Source organism: Danio rerio, chromosome 12, assembly GCF_052040795.2.
Source record: "Danio rerio strain M-AB ecotype USA chromosome 12, GRCz13ab, whole genome shotgun sequence".
Lineage (NCBI taxonomy): Eukaryota > Metazoa > Chordata > Actinopteri > Cypriniformes > Danionidae > Danio > Danio rerio.
The window spans coordinates 30300693-30317224 of NC_141032.1; the positions used below are offsets into that span (position 1 = coordinate 30300693).

The 16532-nt window shown below is 35.4% G+C and overlaps 1 protein-coding gene across 2 annotated transcripts in view; it reads left to right on the forward strand.

The window, feature by feature from the left end:
* Positions 1 to 16532, forward strand: part of cacna1g (calcium voltage-gated channel subunit alpha1 G) — a 362705-nt gene that overhangs the window by 294991 nt on the left and 51182 nt on the right. The window contains exons 23-28 of one of the 2 annotated variants that reach the window (XR_015504196.1): positions 1679 to 1805; positions 5248 to 5373; positions 5572 to 5661; positions 8382 to 8574; positions 10865 to 11733; positions 11783 to 14867. Coding sequence is in view for 1 of the 2 variants with exons in the window: in XM_087276432.1 (XP_087132558.1) it covers positions 1679 to 1805; positions 5248 to 5373; positions 5572 to 5661; positions 8382 to 8574; positions 10865 to 10912 (584 nt within the window). In the remaining variant the exon portion in view is untranslated. Of the gene's footprint in view, positions 1 to 1678; positions 1806 to 5247; positions 5374 to 5571; positions 5662 to 8381; positions 8575 to 10864; positions 11734 to 11782; positions 14868 to 16532 lie in introns of those variants that run through there. The other variant, XM_087276432.1, reaches the window with a different exon arrangement.

Below are 16532 nucleotides of genomic sequence, written 5' to 3' on the forward strand. Positions count from 1 at the left end.
ATGAAATGCCAAGAGTAGAGAAAGCTGACTAATGACGGGTCAGTAAATGCATGGGAAACATTTTTTCAGACACTGGCCAGGTAAGAACAGCAGTTTATGGACCCTTTCTGAGTTTGACTTGCAATATTATGCGTTGTTAGGAAAGGATATTTAATTAGTTCTTTGTATTTTAACAGAAAAGTAAAGCGTATGACATTTGATCAAAGATGGTGGGCTCTATTTTAATGATCTAGGCGTAAAGTCTAAAGCACATGGCGCAAAAGCATTAAGGGCGTGTCCAAATACACTTTTTCTACTTTAAGGACAGAAAAATATTCTCTGCGTCATGGCGCATGGTCTAACAGGGTTATGTTTATTAATGAGTTATGGATGTGTTTTGAGCATAACGTGCATTAAACCAATCAGAGATCTCCCATTCCCTCTAAGAGTCAGATGAGTCGCGCCATGGCACATTTGCTATTTACATGGCAGACTTTGTAAATGGAATAACTGAATGCTTTACTGGCGAAAAAACAGTTAAACAGACCATCTGCAGTGCAAGGAAAATGAATGAGCCTCCTCCATTTGGCCTCTTTACTTTATCTTTACTTTTACTCTTATTCCTTTACTTTATTCCTTTACTTTCATGTATAAGAAAGCGATGTTGTACACACTCCACTGAAGACATCCATTATTCTACATATTTGATTTTCTTTGTTGAGTGCAAAGATTTACTTCAAAACTTATTTTAAATTCAGTACTAATTTCCAGCAAATTTACAACAATAATGACGTGTGGTCAAACAACTGAGTTATATACAAACACACGTCCTATTCTTGTGCCCCATATGGTGATGCATACATCTCCTAAACCCGGCAGATGGACCAATCTAAACTTGTTTTTATTAAAACAAATATAAATATGCATATAATAAATAACACTACTACTAATAATAACATTACACAAATGCAAATAAACAATGAACTGAAAAGAATGCATGTAGGCAGTGGTTTTTATGTTTATGTATATGTATTTTTTTTAATAACATTTTAATCTTTATTGTTTTTTAATGTGTAAATATATCTGTGTTTTTCTGTACATTGTGTGTGTATTAAGTAATGTGTAAGCATTTAAACCTGCATAGGTGCATAACAAACTTGCTCTGTGCTGGACTTTAGACCAGCTTTTAGTTGGTCAATCGCTGGACCAAGTGCAATTGGTCAATTTCAGTTCTTCAAAATAGCAACGCACCAACAATGTGCCTTAACACACCTCCTTTTTTAGATCGGAACTCCCATGAGTCCACAAAGTGGCGCAAATGGATTTGCTATTTAAACAACATGGTCCAAAATGTGAAATATAGGGTTGTGTTGATCTGAAAATAGCAAGAAATCACACCATACACATTTTGTGCCCTATTGTGCTGGGTATATGGACCCGGTGGGTTTAACACAATTGTTGGCCCATTTGAATTACAAAACTTATATATATATATATTGTTACACATTAACATCTTTACTCTCATAAATAAGTATTAAATAACGTACATTTTTAAACACATTATCATACATAAACATACCAATGTTTATTGTAGTAGATTCTGCATACTAAGTATGTGTTTTTAAAAATGCATACATTGTGTTTTTGCTTGTTATTTTTGCTATAAAATTATGTTGGGGTTTTTGATTTATTTTTTTAGAGTGATCAGCAGAGCTCCTGGACTGAAACTGGTTGTTGAGACATTGATGTCGTCTCTTAAGCCTATCGGAAACATTGTGGTCATCTGCTGTGCCTTCTTCATTATTTTTGGGATCTTGGGAGTTCAGGTGAGTACAAATAAGCATAACCCTGCTAAAAGCACAAGCTTAAACCAATTTAAGATGATTTTCTAGTCTCTTGGGTGGTTTTAATGAGGTTTTGAGCACTTTTCAGCTTGGTCAGCCTTGGAGACCAGCTTAGGTCAGTTTTAGATGCTTTATTCATACCTTATAGTTATATAACATATAACATATTTTAAGCCTAGCTTAGACAATTAAAGTAAAAGCCAATCCTAACCTAAAGGATTAATTGAATTAATTTCTTCAAAAACATATATGATATAAATAGTAACACATAAAATGTGACAGTTCTTTGTGTTTAATACACAAGATTTCCTCTTAGTGAGAGTGAGAGAAGTGGTGACTAAAATGAATACATGCTTGTCATTTGTGTAAATTTGAAACATACACTTCCTGCCCAAAGATGAATAATTTGACTATGATTAAAATGTTCTGTTTTCCATACTTCCACAATTTACATAAGTGCGTAGGGGAACACTAGTGTAATTTATCTTCCATTCCTCCAGGAAAGCACGCCTGTGCTCCTAATTACTGTGCAACATGTCATATGTAAAAGTGACTGTCCTTGTTTGCTTTTCCACTATACTGTCAAACACCGGACTTTAAATAATAGCATGTAAACATACTGTATTGTATAACATTGTAACATGATACTGGTCATTAAGGGGATTGAAAACCTGATGCAAATGCAGTGCTGTCTTTACATTTTATCACGATGAATATGTTTACAATACATGGACACCAATAATCCGATTTTTAATATGATTAAGACAATACTCTGATTAAGAGTCTACCATGTAAACAGAGATTTTTAATGACCTTAATCCTACTGAAGTCATAATTGAACTAAACAGAAATGGAATTAAGACATGTGGAGTATGCCTATTTTAGTCACATTATTGAAGTGCAGTACAGACATGTAAACACCACAATCAAACTATTGCCATCATGTAGGACTTTTTGCCGTGTTTTGAGATAGGATAGTTTATACCAGGGGTGGCCAACCCTGTTCCTGGAGAGCCACCTTCCTGCAGATTTCAGTTGCAACCCATTTCAAACACACCTGCCTGTAATTATCATGTGGTGTTCAGGTCCTAATTAATTGGTTCAGGTGTGTTTGATATGGGTAGCAACTAAAATCTGCAGGAAGGTGGCTCTCCAGGAACAGGGTTGGCCACCCTGGGTCTATACACACAACTGTTTGACACTATTCTCTGCACCTACCGAGTCAGAAAAGGACCACAGACACACACATCAAGAAATGCAGAAGTGTATTATTCCCACTTGGCATGCGGTATAAAATTCTATTAAAACACCAGTTCTTACTTCATACTCGCATCCAATACCTCAGTTTGTCACAGAGGCATAAATGAAATGTTCCTGAATGAAAATAAAACTGCTGAACTGCAGTTAAAGTTGAAAAACTAAAACTGAAACACCTGAAATTACATAAAAATTCCAGAGGAAACGTGGATAGCGTGGTGACGCAATGACGTTAATGGATCCATGCCAACCTAATGTGCTTTTCTGTTCCGCAGTTCCTTACTGGCTGCACCAGTTGCGCAGTTAAACAGTGGCTGCACCACTTACTTGTACTAAATTATGCTAAACTACTGGTCTTCTCCAAACTCTTCTCCTTAACTACCCTATTTTTTCCTTAATATTATTATGACAACCTGGTTAACGTTTAAAGCATACATTTAAAATCATTTAATTAATTAAATGCTTCTATATTTTAACTACATTGATTTAACAGGTTTTCTGCTTACCTTATAGTTCGACACCGCTGATGTCAATGCAATACGACAGATCAATAATTTTCTCCTGCTTTTTGTTACCAAATTGTATATCATGTAAAAGAGATCATGAACAGAACGTTCAAAAAGCAACTCATAACGCCTTAATCATGTTATTGTCTTATTCAGATTAAAGCAACTAATTTGATTAATGATGTCCATGTAAACCTGATTATTGTTTTCTGTGACAAAAGGCAAATGTTTCAGCTCAGGGTGCTGTACATGTTTCTGCTATGCCACTCACATTGTTAACATGCGTAATAACTTCGCCCCAGACTGGAAGATTATACTGCGCATCTTTTTTTCTAATGCCTCATTCACACTAGCAGCTACTTTGTAGCTGCCTGTCGTTCTAGCTGGCGACATGCTGCAAACACAGGTCTGTGTAGGTCTATACAGCACGAATTAAACTGGCCTCTGAGTGAGCTGAGAGAGGTTTATGTGAGCTCTCACTCCAGAAAGTCACTCTTCCTTTGCATAAAGTTGAAGGATTCTCAACTTTGTTGCGTCGCTTTACGGGCCTACCTGGTTGCGAACGGTCGGTGTTGGTCGCATAGGCAGAAGTTACCAGAAGTTGCTCGCTCTCCTTTGAAATAAACGGTTGCTTGTCGCATTGCCATTGCAAGTCGCTCATAGTGTGAATAAGGCTTTAATGTGGCTTAAATATATATATATTTTTTTATATATAAGATCTATAATACAGATGAGGATTTCTCTTTTCATTGGCTCTGCTTTTTAAACACAGACATTTAAACTCATTGACACTCACATTTTTTAGTTTCACCTCATGCTTTTCTGGCAGATACTCTTACAATCTGTCATATTTCATTTTTACTTTTAATAAAGTGTTAACATCATATCACTGTGACTTATTTGCTCTGTTATTTGAAAAAGACATTTTTAATGAACTGTTTCATGTATATAAAATCACTTCGTAAGCTGTTAATTTGATGCACAATGTCTGTGTGTAATATAACATGTTGGGTTTAAAATATAAATCATACTCATATAAAAATTATTATTATTATTTTAATTTTTTTGTTAAAAGAAATTTTTTTTTCATATTTTTCTTTAGAGATTGTCAGTTCGTTTCACAATTATAAATAAAACGAATTTATTATAAAATATACATAAATCTAAAAAGATGTAGTATTTAAGACATACCCCTGAATTATTGGCCCCTATGTTTATTTTTTGCCCAATTTCTGTTTAACGGAGACAACCACATTTCACCACATTTCTAAACAGCTTAAAGTGACATTTAAAAGGGTTAATTAGGTTAACTTGTCAGGTTAGGGTAATTAGGCAAGTCACTGTATAATGATGGTTTGTTCTGTAGACTTCAAAAACAAATATAGCTAATAATTTTGACTTCAAAATGTTTTTTTTTTTTTTTTTTATTAAAACTGCTTTTATCTAGCCGAAATAAAACAAATAAGGCTTTCTCCAGAAGAAAAAAACATTTTCAGACATACTGTGAAAATGTCCTTGCTCTGTTAAACATCATTTGGGAAATATAAAAAACAAATACATCAAAGGGGGTTAAATAATTCTTATTTCAACTGTATGTTATTCAAATAAAATAGCAAAATCAGAAGTTTGTTATGTGCTGATGTGTACTTGTTTTTCCCCAGCTTTTCAAGGGAAAGTTCTTTGTGTGTCATGGGGATGATACGAGAAACATCACCAACAAGTCAGATTGCCTCCTGGCAAACTACAAATGGGTCAGACACAAGTACAACTTTGATAACCTTGGACAGGTAAGCACTTAAGCCTGGCTGTGGCTGCACAAACATTTACTTTGTCTGAAGATGCTCTTTTAGATGTTTCTTCAGGCGACTGGTCATGTCACTTCTAATCTGAATAGAATCTCTTATAGTCTCGTCCCATTTTCAGCAGGGAGCCATTGAAGTCAAAGATTTCGCTTAACCTTTTTTATCATCTCTCACCTCCCTCAGGCCCTCATGTCCCTTTTTGTTCTGGCTTCCAAAGACGGTTGGGTGGATATCATGTACGATGGACTGGATGCTGTCGGTGTGGACCAGCAGGTATTGAAAATACTTTTATATCCGTTTGTTTGATGTGGATTCACATATGGCACAGTGTGGCAACCTTGTTCATTTAAATGGGTCATGGTTACTAGTGCAAGCAACTTGTAGGCTAGAATACATTTAAATCGTTAATATTCTCTGATGACAAACTCCCTGAACTGAATCAGAGCTAAAAAGTCACTGGTCAGCATTTCTATACTGGCTTTTAAAGCTGCTCCATTCATCATGCTTCTTACAATCCTTTCAACAGATCCTTTTGAAGCTTCTCTTTTTACTCTCTTTCCTCCAAATGTCTATAATACAGAGGTTTGAGGAACAGTTATTGCTATTAACTGGTTGCATATTAGCATTTTATTTTATTAAAATGAGCTGAAACATCACAATTCTTGAGTTTTTGGGGGGCATAACTTAATTTGTTATGTTTAATTCACTTGAATTTGTAAAAACAATTAAGTTAATTCAATTAATACAACATAAAAGAATTGTGTGGAATCCAGTATGTTTACAGTGTAATAACATTCACGTTGTTAGATTATTGGCTGTTTATTGACACATACAAAGCATATAACAATGCATGTTATGAAAGATCCTTATTCCTACACAATATCTAAACTTAACTAGCTTACTAACCATTAATAAGGAGAAGCAAATTAGTTCAAGTTTCTTTGAGGTAAAAGTCATTATTAGCTACACAGTAGTGAGAATTGGTCCCCAAACTTGTGATTAACCATAATTTTAATGAAAATTTTAATAATAAAATGTATCAATGTTTTGTTTTTATGCCTGAAAGCAAAGTCTCTGTTCTTTATGCGAGTCTGCAGCCTTCTGAAATGGTTTTGGTAGTTTTGTAAAGATCCCAGACCTCTGTCCCAGCCAAGACCCTTATTTTGTTTGAATTGGAATGGATATTTCTTCTTCAGTGAGCGCAGTGTGGCCTATGCTTCACTAGTGCACACATAGCACTTCATCTAGCCTAGAGGCAGGCACATTCTGAAGCCCCAACAGGAAAGACCTTTGAACTGCATTATTATTGATATCACAGTTCTCGGTTATCACTGTTCTCCTGAGCTTGCCTGTTAACCTCAGGCTATATCTAGTGGTTTAAATAAGGAACATGTTTAATATTGTATTTTATTAATTTTGTATTATTTTGTATTAATATATTACATAAATTAAACATGTATGACAATATATAGTATAAAATACTACCACAATTACTAAGTGTGTGTGTGTGTGTGTGTGTGTGTGTGTGTGTGTGTGTGTGTGTGTGTGTGTGTGTGTGTGTGTGTGTGTGTGTGTATGGATGTATGACACTCTTATATACTACCTGAGAAGTTTGGGGTCAGTATGATTTTTTAAAGTTTTAAAATAAGCTTATTCTGCTCACCAAGGCTGCATTTATTTAATCAAAATTCAATTAAAAAATGTCAAATTGTGAAATGTTATTGCACTATAAAATAATTATAATTTAATTCAATCATTTAATCCAGGGATTTTAAAGATGAATTTTCAACTTTATTACTCCAGTCTTCAGAGTCACATGATCCTTCAGAAATCACTCTCTGATTGTTATTATTATTATTATTATTATTATTATTATTATTATTATTATTATTATTATTGGTGATAATTGTAATAAAAATAGCAATTTGACTGGAGTAATAATTTAATTAATAATTTAATTTGAAACTACATACAGTAAGAAAGCAGTTATTATTTTTTAAATATATTTTACAATTTAACCTTTTTTACATATAATAAATGCTGCCTTGATGAACAGATTCATTTTCTTAAAAAAAAAAAAAACATAAAAAACTGACCCCAAACTTTTGAACAGTGGTGTATGTATTTGTTTTTTTTAAATATTAGTAGCCGACAAACTTTTACTCTTTTTTAATTTATTACACAGACACATAGATACATACTGTATACTGAATCATAAAAAAATAATTACAAAATCCTCTTGTGATTTATTTTTATATATATTTGAATATTTTCCAAATAATTCCTTTATGTTTAACAGAGCAAGGACATTTCCACAGTGTTTTCTTTCTATCTTTCTTTCTTTCTTTCTTTCTTTCTTTCTTTCTTTCTTTCTTTCTTTCTTTCTTTCTTTCTTTCTTTTTATTTTTAAGTTCAGCTTAAATAAAAGCATTTCTTAAGGTTTCTTAAACAACAGTTAAGATTAATATTATAAGCCTCTTGCAGAAAAAGATTTCTTTAGATATACAAACCACAGTTATACAATTAATTGCTTAATTAAGCTATTTAAGATTTAAATCACACTTTAAGCTGCATACTAGTATCTTTCAATCAGTGGTGGAAAGAGTATACTTAAAAATCATAATCAAGTAAAAGTACCATTACTTGCCCCAAAAATGTAGTGCAATTAGAATAAAAGAATCTGTTGTAAATATTATTCAAAGTTAAAGGTAGCCCTTTTAAAAGTACTCAAGAGTGAGTATTAAAGAATATGCTGTGAAAAGCTATTAAAACTGTTATGTTTAAAAATATGCATTCTCTACATTAAACAGCATTTGAAAAAATAAAATAAAATAAAAATTTTACAGGAGGGCTAATAATTTAGACTTCATATGTATTTATGCATATCTGTGTGTTTGTGTAAAAAACAATGCATAAAAATAGGTTAGTTAGTAGGTCTAGAGCAAACTAGCCTAACCTGTACTCATTCATGTTGGTGTTTATCTGTTTTGTAGCCCGTCATGAATTACAACCCATGGATGCTGCTCTATTTTATCTCCTTCTTGCTGATCGTGGCTTTCTTCGTGCTCAACATGTTTGTCGGCGTGGTCGTCGAGAACTTTCACAAGTGCAGGAGAAACCAGGAGGAGGAAGAAGCCAAACGGCGAGAAGCGAAGCGCCAGAAACGACGTGATAAAAAACGAAGGAGTAAGGAGAAGGAGCTAGCTGGTCGGTAGCCTTTCCACACCTTTCTGAGTCCTGCTTGATCGTTTTGATTTGACAGCGTGCTAAATTAGATGCTAATGCTAAATAGTTTCTGGCGTATGAGGAATGAGATGCTCAGGCCTGTAATTCGCTAGGAATCTGCCCCCGCTCCCCCCAGCTTGCCCCCTCTTTTGCCTGGGATCGTCTTTAGAGCATGTCCCATGGCTTGCATGGTGATCCGCTTTAATGAGAGAGCAGGGTGTGTGGCGGACCCAGGTCCCAGACATCTACACACCCTCCTACTCTCAGGCATGTAGGGCAGTGCAGTCTGAGAAGTCAATAATAATCCAGCCTTGTCACTCAAATTGGTTTCATCCATCAGCTGCCTGCCCTGATGCTACCCAGGATGCACGGCGTGGTATTGATGACCTTCTCTTTCGGTTCCACTGCCTGCTACTTTAGGAAATAGCATTAAAACGACATTGGAGAATCTCTATGTGGATGCTAGCTCTTGTTTGGACATTGGCTTGGACGTTGGTCCAGCATGTTTGAGCTTTAAGCATTGGTTAAAAATGAGAATTTTTCTTTTTGTTTTTAAGCTTTTGAGAAATACAGATCTATAAAAGCATTGGGTAACAGATTAAAAGTCATGCAAGGACCATAAAGCTGTGTTCATTGGAGATTTTATCTCTTTATCTCAGTTTAAAGGTCAATTCTAGCCTCTGTAAATGCCCTTTTCTTATCTTGCTTTCTCATTAATATCTGTATTTGAGTTGCACATAAGTTGATTAGTATGTTCTTTTGTTTTTAAGCGCTATCATGCAATCAGCTCTAGCTGGAGAGAGAAAAGTGCTTCATTTTACCCTCAGTTCTTCATCTTTTTTTATTTTTTACTACAAATCAGTTTTTTCTGTAGGTGTGAATGCCTGATGGGATGTGTCAGGTTTTTTTTTTTTTTGCGGTGGAATGAGTCAGCTTTGCCTGGCCTGATTAATATTTACAAACTTCTTTTTGATCATAACACCTATATATCCTGAGGTAACTTGTGGACTTTTGGATTTGGAAAAAGTTGTTGGTATGAATGTTATCATTTAAAGGGTTAGTTCAGCACAAATGGGAACATCTGAACTAGGAAAATACATAACAAAAATAATATATTGTCGGAAACAATATTTGAAACATTTCAAGAAAGGCTATCTAGGTCTTAAATATATTTAGTATAAGGGTGCTTTCACACTTGATCTGAATGCCTGGTCTGATCCTAAGTTCGATTGTCCCCCCCTTGGCTACTTTTGTGTTCACACTGTCTTTTTTCCTTCTGAACCCCAGTATGCTTGCGTCATCAAGCTGCTGTTTTGTTTACAGCTTTTGCTACAACGTAAAACCCAACAACTAACTTTATCAAATGAAATTTACTGAAAGTTAATTCTATTAATTTGAAAAGAGTGCTGAACTCTGTGTTGAAGGTAATGAAGTAATTAAATACCTCATTACTTCAAGTTCACAGTACTCATATATATTAGATTTTTTTGCTCAAATGGTTTGAAGCAATCGGTTTCCTCAAACGGTTTGTGTTCTCTTTAATTAATAGGGTTTTACTGTGCTCAAATTGCTCCATTTATTAAAATGGATTAAGTTCACAGTACTTATTATGAGTAGTTTTTGAACTTATTGAGTTTTACAGTGTATGACTGCCATGAAAGCAAAGCACCAAAATGGAGATGTCCGCATATCACAGTCATTCTGCAATTACTGACTCTTTTTGTTTTGTTACGTCAATCTGCTGCAAAAAAAAAAAACATTTAAAAAGCTCAGAACATAACATTATCACTGTTTGCACTGGGTCAGTCCTGCTTGTCATCAAGGTAAGTGATACACAGACATACACGCACGAATGAACGTTGTGAAAACTAAACTTTGTTGGACAGTTGGTGGATCACTTCCGTTATTTGGTACGATTGTATTCATATCAGAAGTTAACTGTACCAGAGTTTGCACAAACCATACACCAGATTATCTTTTTTAGGTGCACTCGGGTTCGGTTCAAGGGTGTGCACCAGAGTTCAGAAGACAGCATTTACATTGGCTAAACATACCTTACTTTGATGTCAAACGAACCTGGGTGCGGACCAAAAGTGCTAGTGTGAAAGCACCCTTAGATTTCTGCACACAACAATAAAGTTATTTTGGACTCAGAAGAATTGGAATGCCCACCAGCACACCATCCAGAATCCATCCTATTTCAGCTCCTTTGCTGGTTTCTTTGCCTGATTAACATGGTTTGTTCTTCTAGATATAATGCTGACCGGTGTCAGTTGGTCCAGTCCTGATCACACACAAGGTACAGATTGATTATAGCATGTCTATGTGTTCACCGTGGTGGTGGTTTTATGGGGTTGAGGGTGGGAGGGTCACCGGTTTGGGATGGCACCATCTACGCCCATGCTCTCACCTCATCTAATCAGATCTGACCACACAAAAATTGTCTGTGGAAGTGTGTGTTTGGTTTTACACCTCATCACCTGCCTCAAGCTCACAACAGGGGATGGATGGAGAGAGAAAGGGGGAGTAAAAAAGTTACTTTGCCCAATAGGGTTATTCTCCGAACTCACCTTAGCCTGCAGTAAGTGCTTTGGTGGTGTTTCAGGTCCGATCTCTCGATGTTGCCCCCAATGTGACGCACTGTGGCTGACTGTTCCAAGGGAAGAGTTTCACTGTAAACGTGTTTAGCTTTTATCAATCTGTCCGCTTCAGAGTTCTCTCATTGATTTGATGTCGTGGAGTAGTGATTCACTTCGTTTTGTGACTTTACACTGTTTTTATTTGATTTTTTTAAGTTACTGACCTGCAAAACACCACACCACACCATACCTTGCTGTTGTTCATAGGCTGCATGACGTGTTGGATCTCATTTGTGACTTATGTGAGTGAAGTGTTTTTGTGGTATACTTGTTTCACTTTGACTAAGGTTATGTTGCTTTTGCTGGACCTTTGGATTTGGAAAAAGTTGTTGGTATGAATGTTATCATTTAAAAGGTTAGTTTACCACAAATAGGAAAATCTGAACTATGCTCTGACTGACCTATAACTGTTGCACATGATTTATTTTGGAAGAAAAAGTAGCTTAAGCTTGTTTTGGATAAGAGGATTTGATATAATATTGTACTTATATATAGTATAATAATATTATATATAATATTGTATTATATAGTACCATGTACTTCTGAAGTCTAGGAACATATTGCTAGGAATGTAACTAACTCAGCTGTTTTGATTGGTTAATCTTTTGATTATGGAATTAATCATGTGAATTGACTCTTCAGATATTAAAATGTATAGTATTTGTTTTTGCTGTTTTTGATGAAACTATTAGGGCATTTCTATTAAAATATAGTGGTAAAAGTGTACACTACTTTTCAAAAGTTTGGAATCAGTAACTTTAAAAAAAAAAAGAGTAAATCCACTGCATTAAAAGCAGCAAGTTGATTTAACTGAAAGTCTTTAAGCCAAGGGTCCACAAACTTTTTCGTATGAAGGGCCAAAAACCAAATATCATTGATAGCCTTGGGCCGAAAATAAATATACCAAATTATTTTACATTAAAGTTGCCAATATAACTATTGCAATAACATAATAACATTTATAACACAGTGGAGTTCAATGCTGAATACACAAGTCAAGCAGACTCTGCCTTGATTTGCCCACCAAAGTCCTCTTACCGTCAGGTGACAGTATGCACATTTTCAAAACAAAATCTGATTCATTAACACCATTTTAATTGAAAAGTTTGATTTAAGTTAGCTTTTTTGTAGCTTAACAATATAACACACAAATAAAACGTTACATTACATTTAAGATCAAAGATGACTTGCTGTAAAGATTACTTGCTGTAAACCCATTGATTTAAATTTTATAATTATGCACATAGTTTGTTTACTTAATAATTATAAGGCGAGTTAACTCTTTTTTTTCAACTAATTGTTTTTTTACAGTTTAATTTCTAAAGGACCACCGGATATGATCTGAAATCTGCATGTCTACCACAACAAAAATTAATTAAATTAAAACACATTTTAAATTGTAATAACATTTCACTATTTCTTTCTTTTAAATGTGTTTTTCAATGAAAAAAAAAATTGAAAGTAAATTAAATTAAATTAAAAAATGTAAAATAATAAATAAATAAATAAAAATGTTAACAAAATTTAAGTTTTGGGTTTAAATACTTCTTTTAGAAAAACTGAATAATCTTACTGACCTCAAACTTTTTGACACTAGTGTATGCAAATAAGTTTAATAAAATATTACTGCTTTAAAGGGGCACCACTGATAAAGGGTTTCCATATTACCAATATGGAATTGAAAATTAAGTAAACCTGACTAAAATAAAATTTGGTTTTTGGGTGGTCTCCTAATATTTCATTTAATTTTCAATTAGAGAGCGAGAGAGTGAACACATGTGACAAGTCTTTAAAAAAAGATATTTTGGTTGCAGTTATATAACATAAAAGCATGTTTATTGGTGTTGCTCTCAGTGTAGCTTATCTCTTGTCTTATCTATCTCTCCCCTTCTGTCTGTGTTCTGCCTCAGTGAACGAGCTCCCTCATGAACCCCTTTCCTTTTTGCATTCCAGCATCACTCTTTTCTTTTCTCTCTCTTTGTCTCTCACTCAATTTCTAACTTTTTTGTCGATCCTTGCCCCTGTTCTTGCTAAGCATCTCCCTTTCCTCTCTTTTCTTTAAATTTATTTTATCTTCAGTATTTTAGAGACCCTTAATAAGAATAAAAACTACTGATGTGATAAATACTATAAAGCTCTCCATGACTACATTACTTATGACTAGAACTGCATCAGCTAATAACAGATGTGTGCATTTGTATATACCGACATAATGAGGCTGAAAATGTAACAAATGATACCCACATGCTGCTGCGAATGTACCAATCACACCTTTCCATATACAGTTCACAGCTGCACACATCAGCATTGTTCACGCTATGATTGAGTTATGTCATCACACTCGGGATGAACAAATCACAAGCTCCAGTTCTCCTCCAATTAGAAGACGATGTGTTAATTAGTCGAGCATCCAGTTACTGTACCTCAGCATATTTGATAATTCTGTTTCTGGTTTCAGTTTTGGAGAGGTAAGGGTTCCCCCCCAACCCCCCCTGCCGGTCTGTCTGTGTTGATTAGCTTCTTCTGCCGTTCTGTTCGAAGCTGTATGTTTGCGTGTGGGATCAAAGGGCTGCTTAATCATATCACACTGCAGTAGGGCTGAAACCATCTGCTTCTCCTCTACCTGTGTCCTCCTCAGTCGCCATTTATTAGCCCTTCTCTGAGGCTCTTCATCACAAATGTGTTCTGCCAGCAGTTTGTCCGGACACACTGTATTTACAAGGCATGTCATTTGGAGGTGTCCTTGATTAGGTAACAAATCTGATTTACAATATGTGCTTTTAGGCTGTAGATGGTGATATTTCTTAATCTGCTACATACTGTCATAGGATGTTTGTATTTTTAATAGTCCATTCAGAAATGGGACGATGCCTCATTGCTAAGCAAAAAAGCTGTGGATGCGTCATACTTTACATTGACCTTTCGAACTACAAAATGTTGAAGTTTTGAAGGTTTTTACACTGAAAAAATGTGTGATATTTTTATTTTTTATTTTTGCCCTATTTATCTAAGCTTTTGGATTGCATTTTAGGACCTTGATTTTTTTCTCAACAATATTTAACCTTGAAAAATTGGAAAAATTCACTTTTATAAACATTTTTAATAGTTTAAAGTTATATTATGTCTGGGTTGGTGTTGTATATTACACTACAAATACCTTGTAACAAACTGCCCGTGCATTTTCTGTTATTTCACAGACTTATTTCTTTAGATATTATTTCGTATACATTATATTATTTCAAACTACTAAAATGTCAATAAAAGTCAAACTGTAGAGTTTGAATTCAGAGTCATAAATAAACAGAAAACTCTTGTGAAATACAAAATATGGAAACGATGGTGTATTTATTATTACCTTAACGTCATTATTGATAATTAGAAAATTACTTGACATTGGATTTTTTCCCCAAAGCAAAGTATGCAGTATCTGTGACATTCTCTTTAAAGAAGTGTTTTTCTTTTTTTTGTAGATGTCAAAATAAATTATCCAACTTAGGCTCATTCTGAAAACGTAGCCCTAAATTAATTTCTAAAGATCGCAAATTATGTATCCAGAATTACGTATGGCTGCATTTCATCTTTAAAGCACTTCACACTACGGGCTGGTATGATGTTGTTCCTTTTCGCACTTACCAGCTGACCGCTTACTTCCATATAGAGACATTCTTGTTGTTACCAGTTTGTCCAGTTAGCTCGCCATGTAAATCTGCAGACTTAAGATGCAGAGAGAAGTTGACTACAACGAGGGGGTTCAAATTTGGCAAAGAACGGTTCCAGAAAGCGGGTAAAAAATGAAATAAATAGTAAATAGTAAGTAAATAACAAGTAAGAATGTGGTATAATCTGAAAACGTGGTAAGAATCCGACTGCTACGAGGGCTTTTTTTCATGATCACTTGAAAACTGTGGGTGGCTTTAGGGAAGTGGGTGGGCGGGTCAATCTGTGTTTTTGAAAACACAATTGGTTTGGTTTAGGAAACGAGGAGGCTGGGTCAGTCGATTGGTCAGTCAGTCAGTAAGTCAGTTACTATAGTCAGTGGTCAACAGCCTCTGGTGGATTTACGCGAAAACAGCAGGTGTGAATGGCACTCGAGAGAGAATATTGAGATCTGAAAAAGCATGCACAGAGGCCTTTGGTAAATTGCGAAAAAAAAAAAAACGTATCTCCTAGGCAGTATTTGGCATTCTTTAGAAATTTACATTTACATTTACATTTAGTCATTTAGCAGACGCTTTTATCCAAAGCGACTTACAAATGAGGACAAGGAAGCAATTTACACAACTAAGAGCAACAGTGAATAAGTACCAAAGGCAAGTTTCAGGTCTGTAAAGTCTAAGAAGGGAAGTGTTAGTAGTTTTTTTTTTTTTTTTTTGTACAGTTAGTGTGATATTCAAAGAGGCAATTGCAGATTAGGAAGTGAAGTGGAGACTAAATAGTTGAGTTTTTAGTCGTTTCTTGAAAATAGCGAGTGACTCTGCTGTTCTGATGCAGTTAGGGAGTTCATTCCACCAACTGGGCAGATTGAGCGTGAGCGTGAGCGAAAGTGATTTTTTCCCTCTTTGGGATGGAACCACGAGGCGACGTTCATTCACAGAACGCAAGTTTCTGGAGGGCACATAGATCTGCAGAAGTGAGTGCAGATAAGAAGGTGCTAGGCCAGAAGTCACTTTGTAGGCAAACATCAGAGTTTTGAATTTGATGCGAGCAGCAACTGGCAGCCAGTGCAAACGGACTAGCAGCGGAGTGACATGTGCTCGTTTAGGTTCATTGAAGACAACTCGTGCTGCTGCATTCTGGAGCAGTTGAAGAGGCTTGATAGAGTTAGCTGGAAGCCCAGCTAGTAGAGAGTTGCAGTAATCCAGTTTGGAGAGAACAAGAGCTTGAACAAGGAGTTGAGCTGCATGTTCAGATAAGAAGGGTCGGATCTTTCTGATGTTATAGAGTGCAAATCTGCACGATCGAGCAGTTCTAGAAATGTGGTCAGAGAAGTTTAGTTGGTCATCAATCGTTACTCCAAGGCTTTTCACCATTTTGGATGCAGTAATGGTTGCCCCATCCATCTGGATTGAAAAGTTATGGTGTAGAGTCGGGTTGGCAGAAACTACAAGCATTTCCGTTTTTGCGAGGTTCAGCTGAAGATGATGATCTTTCATCCAGTGTGAAATATCCAACAGGCAGGCTGAGATACGAGCTGGAACAGAGGGATCATCAGGATGAAAAGAGAGGTATAGCTGGGTATCATCAGCATAGCAGTGGTAGGAGAATCCATGTCTCTGGATG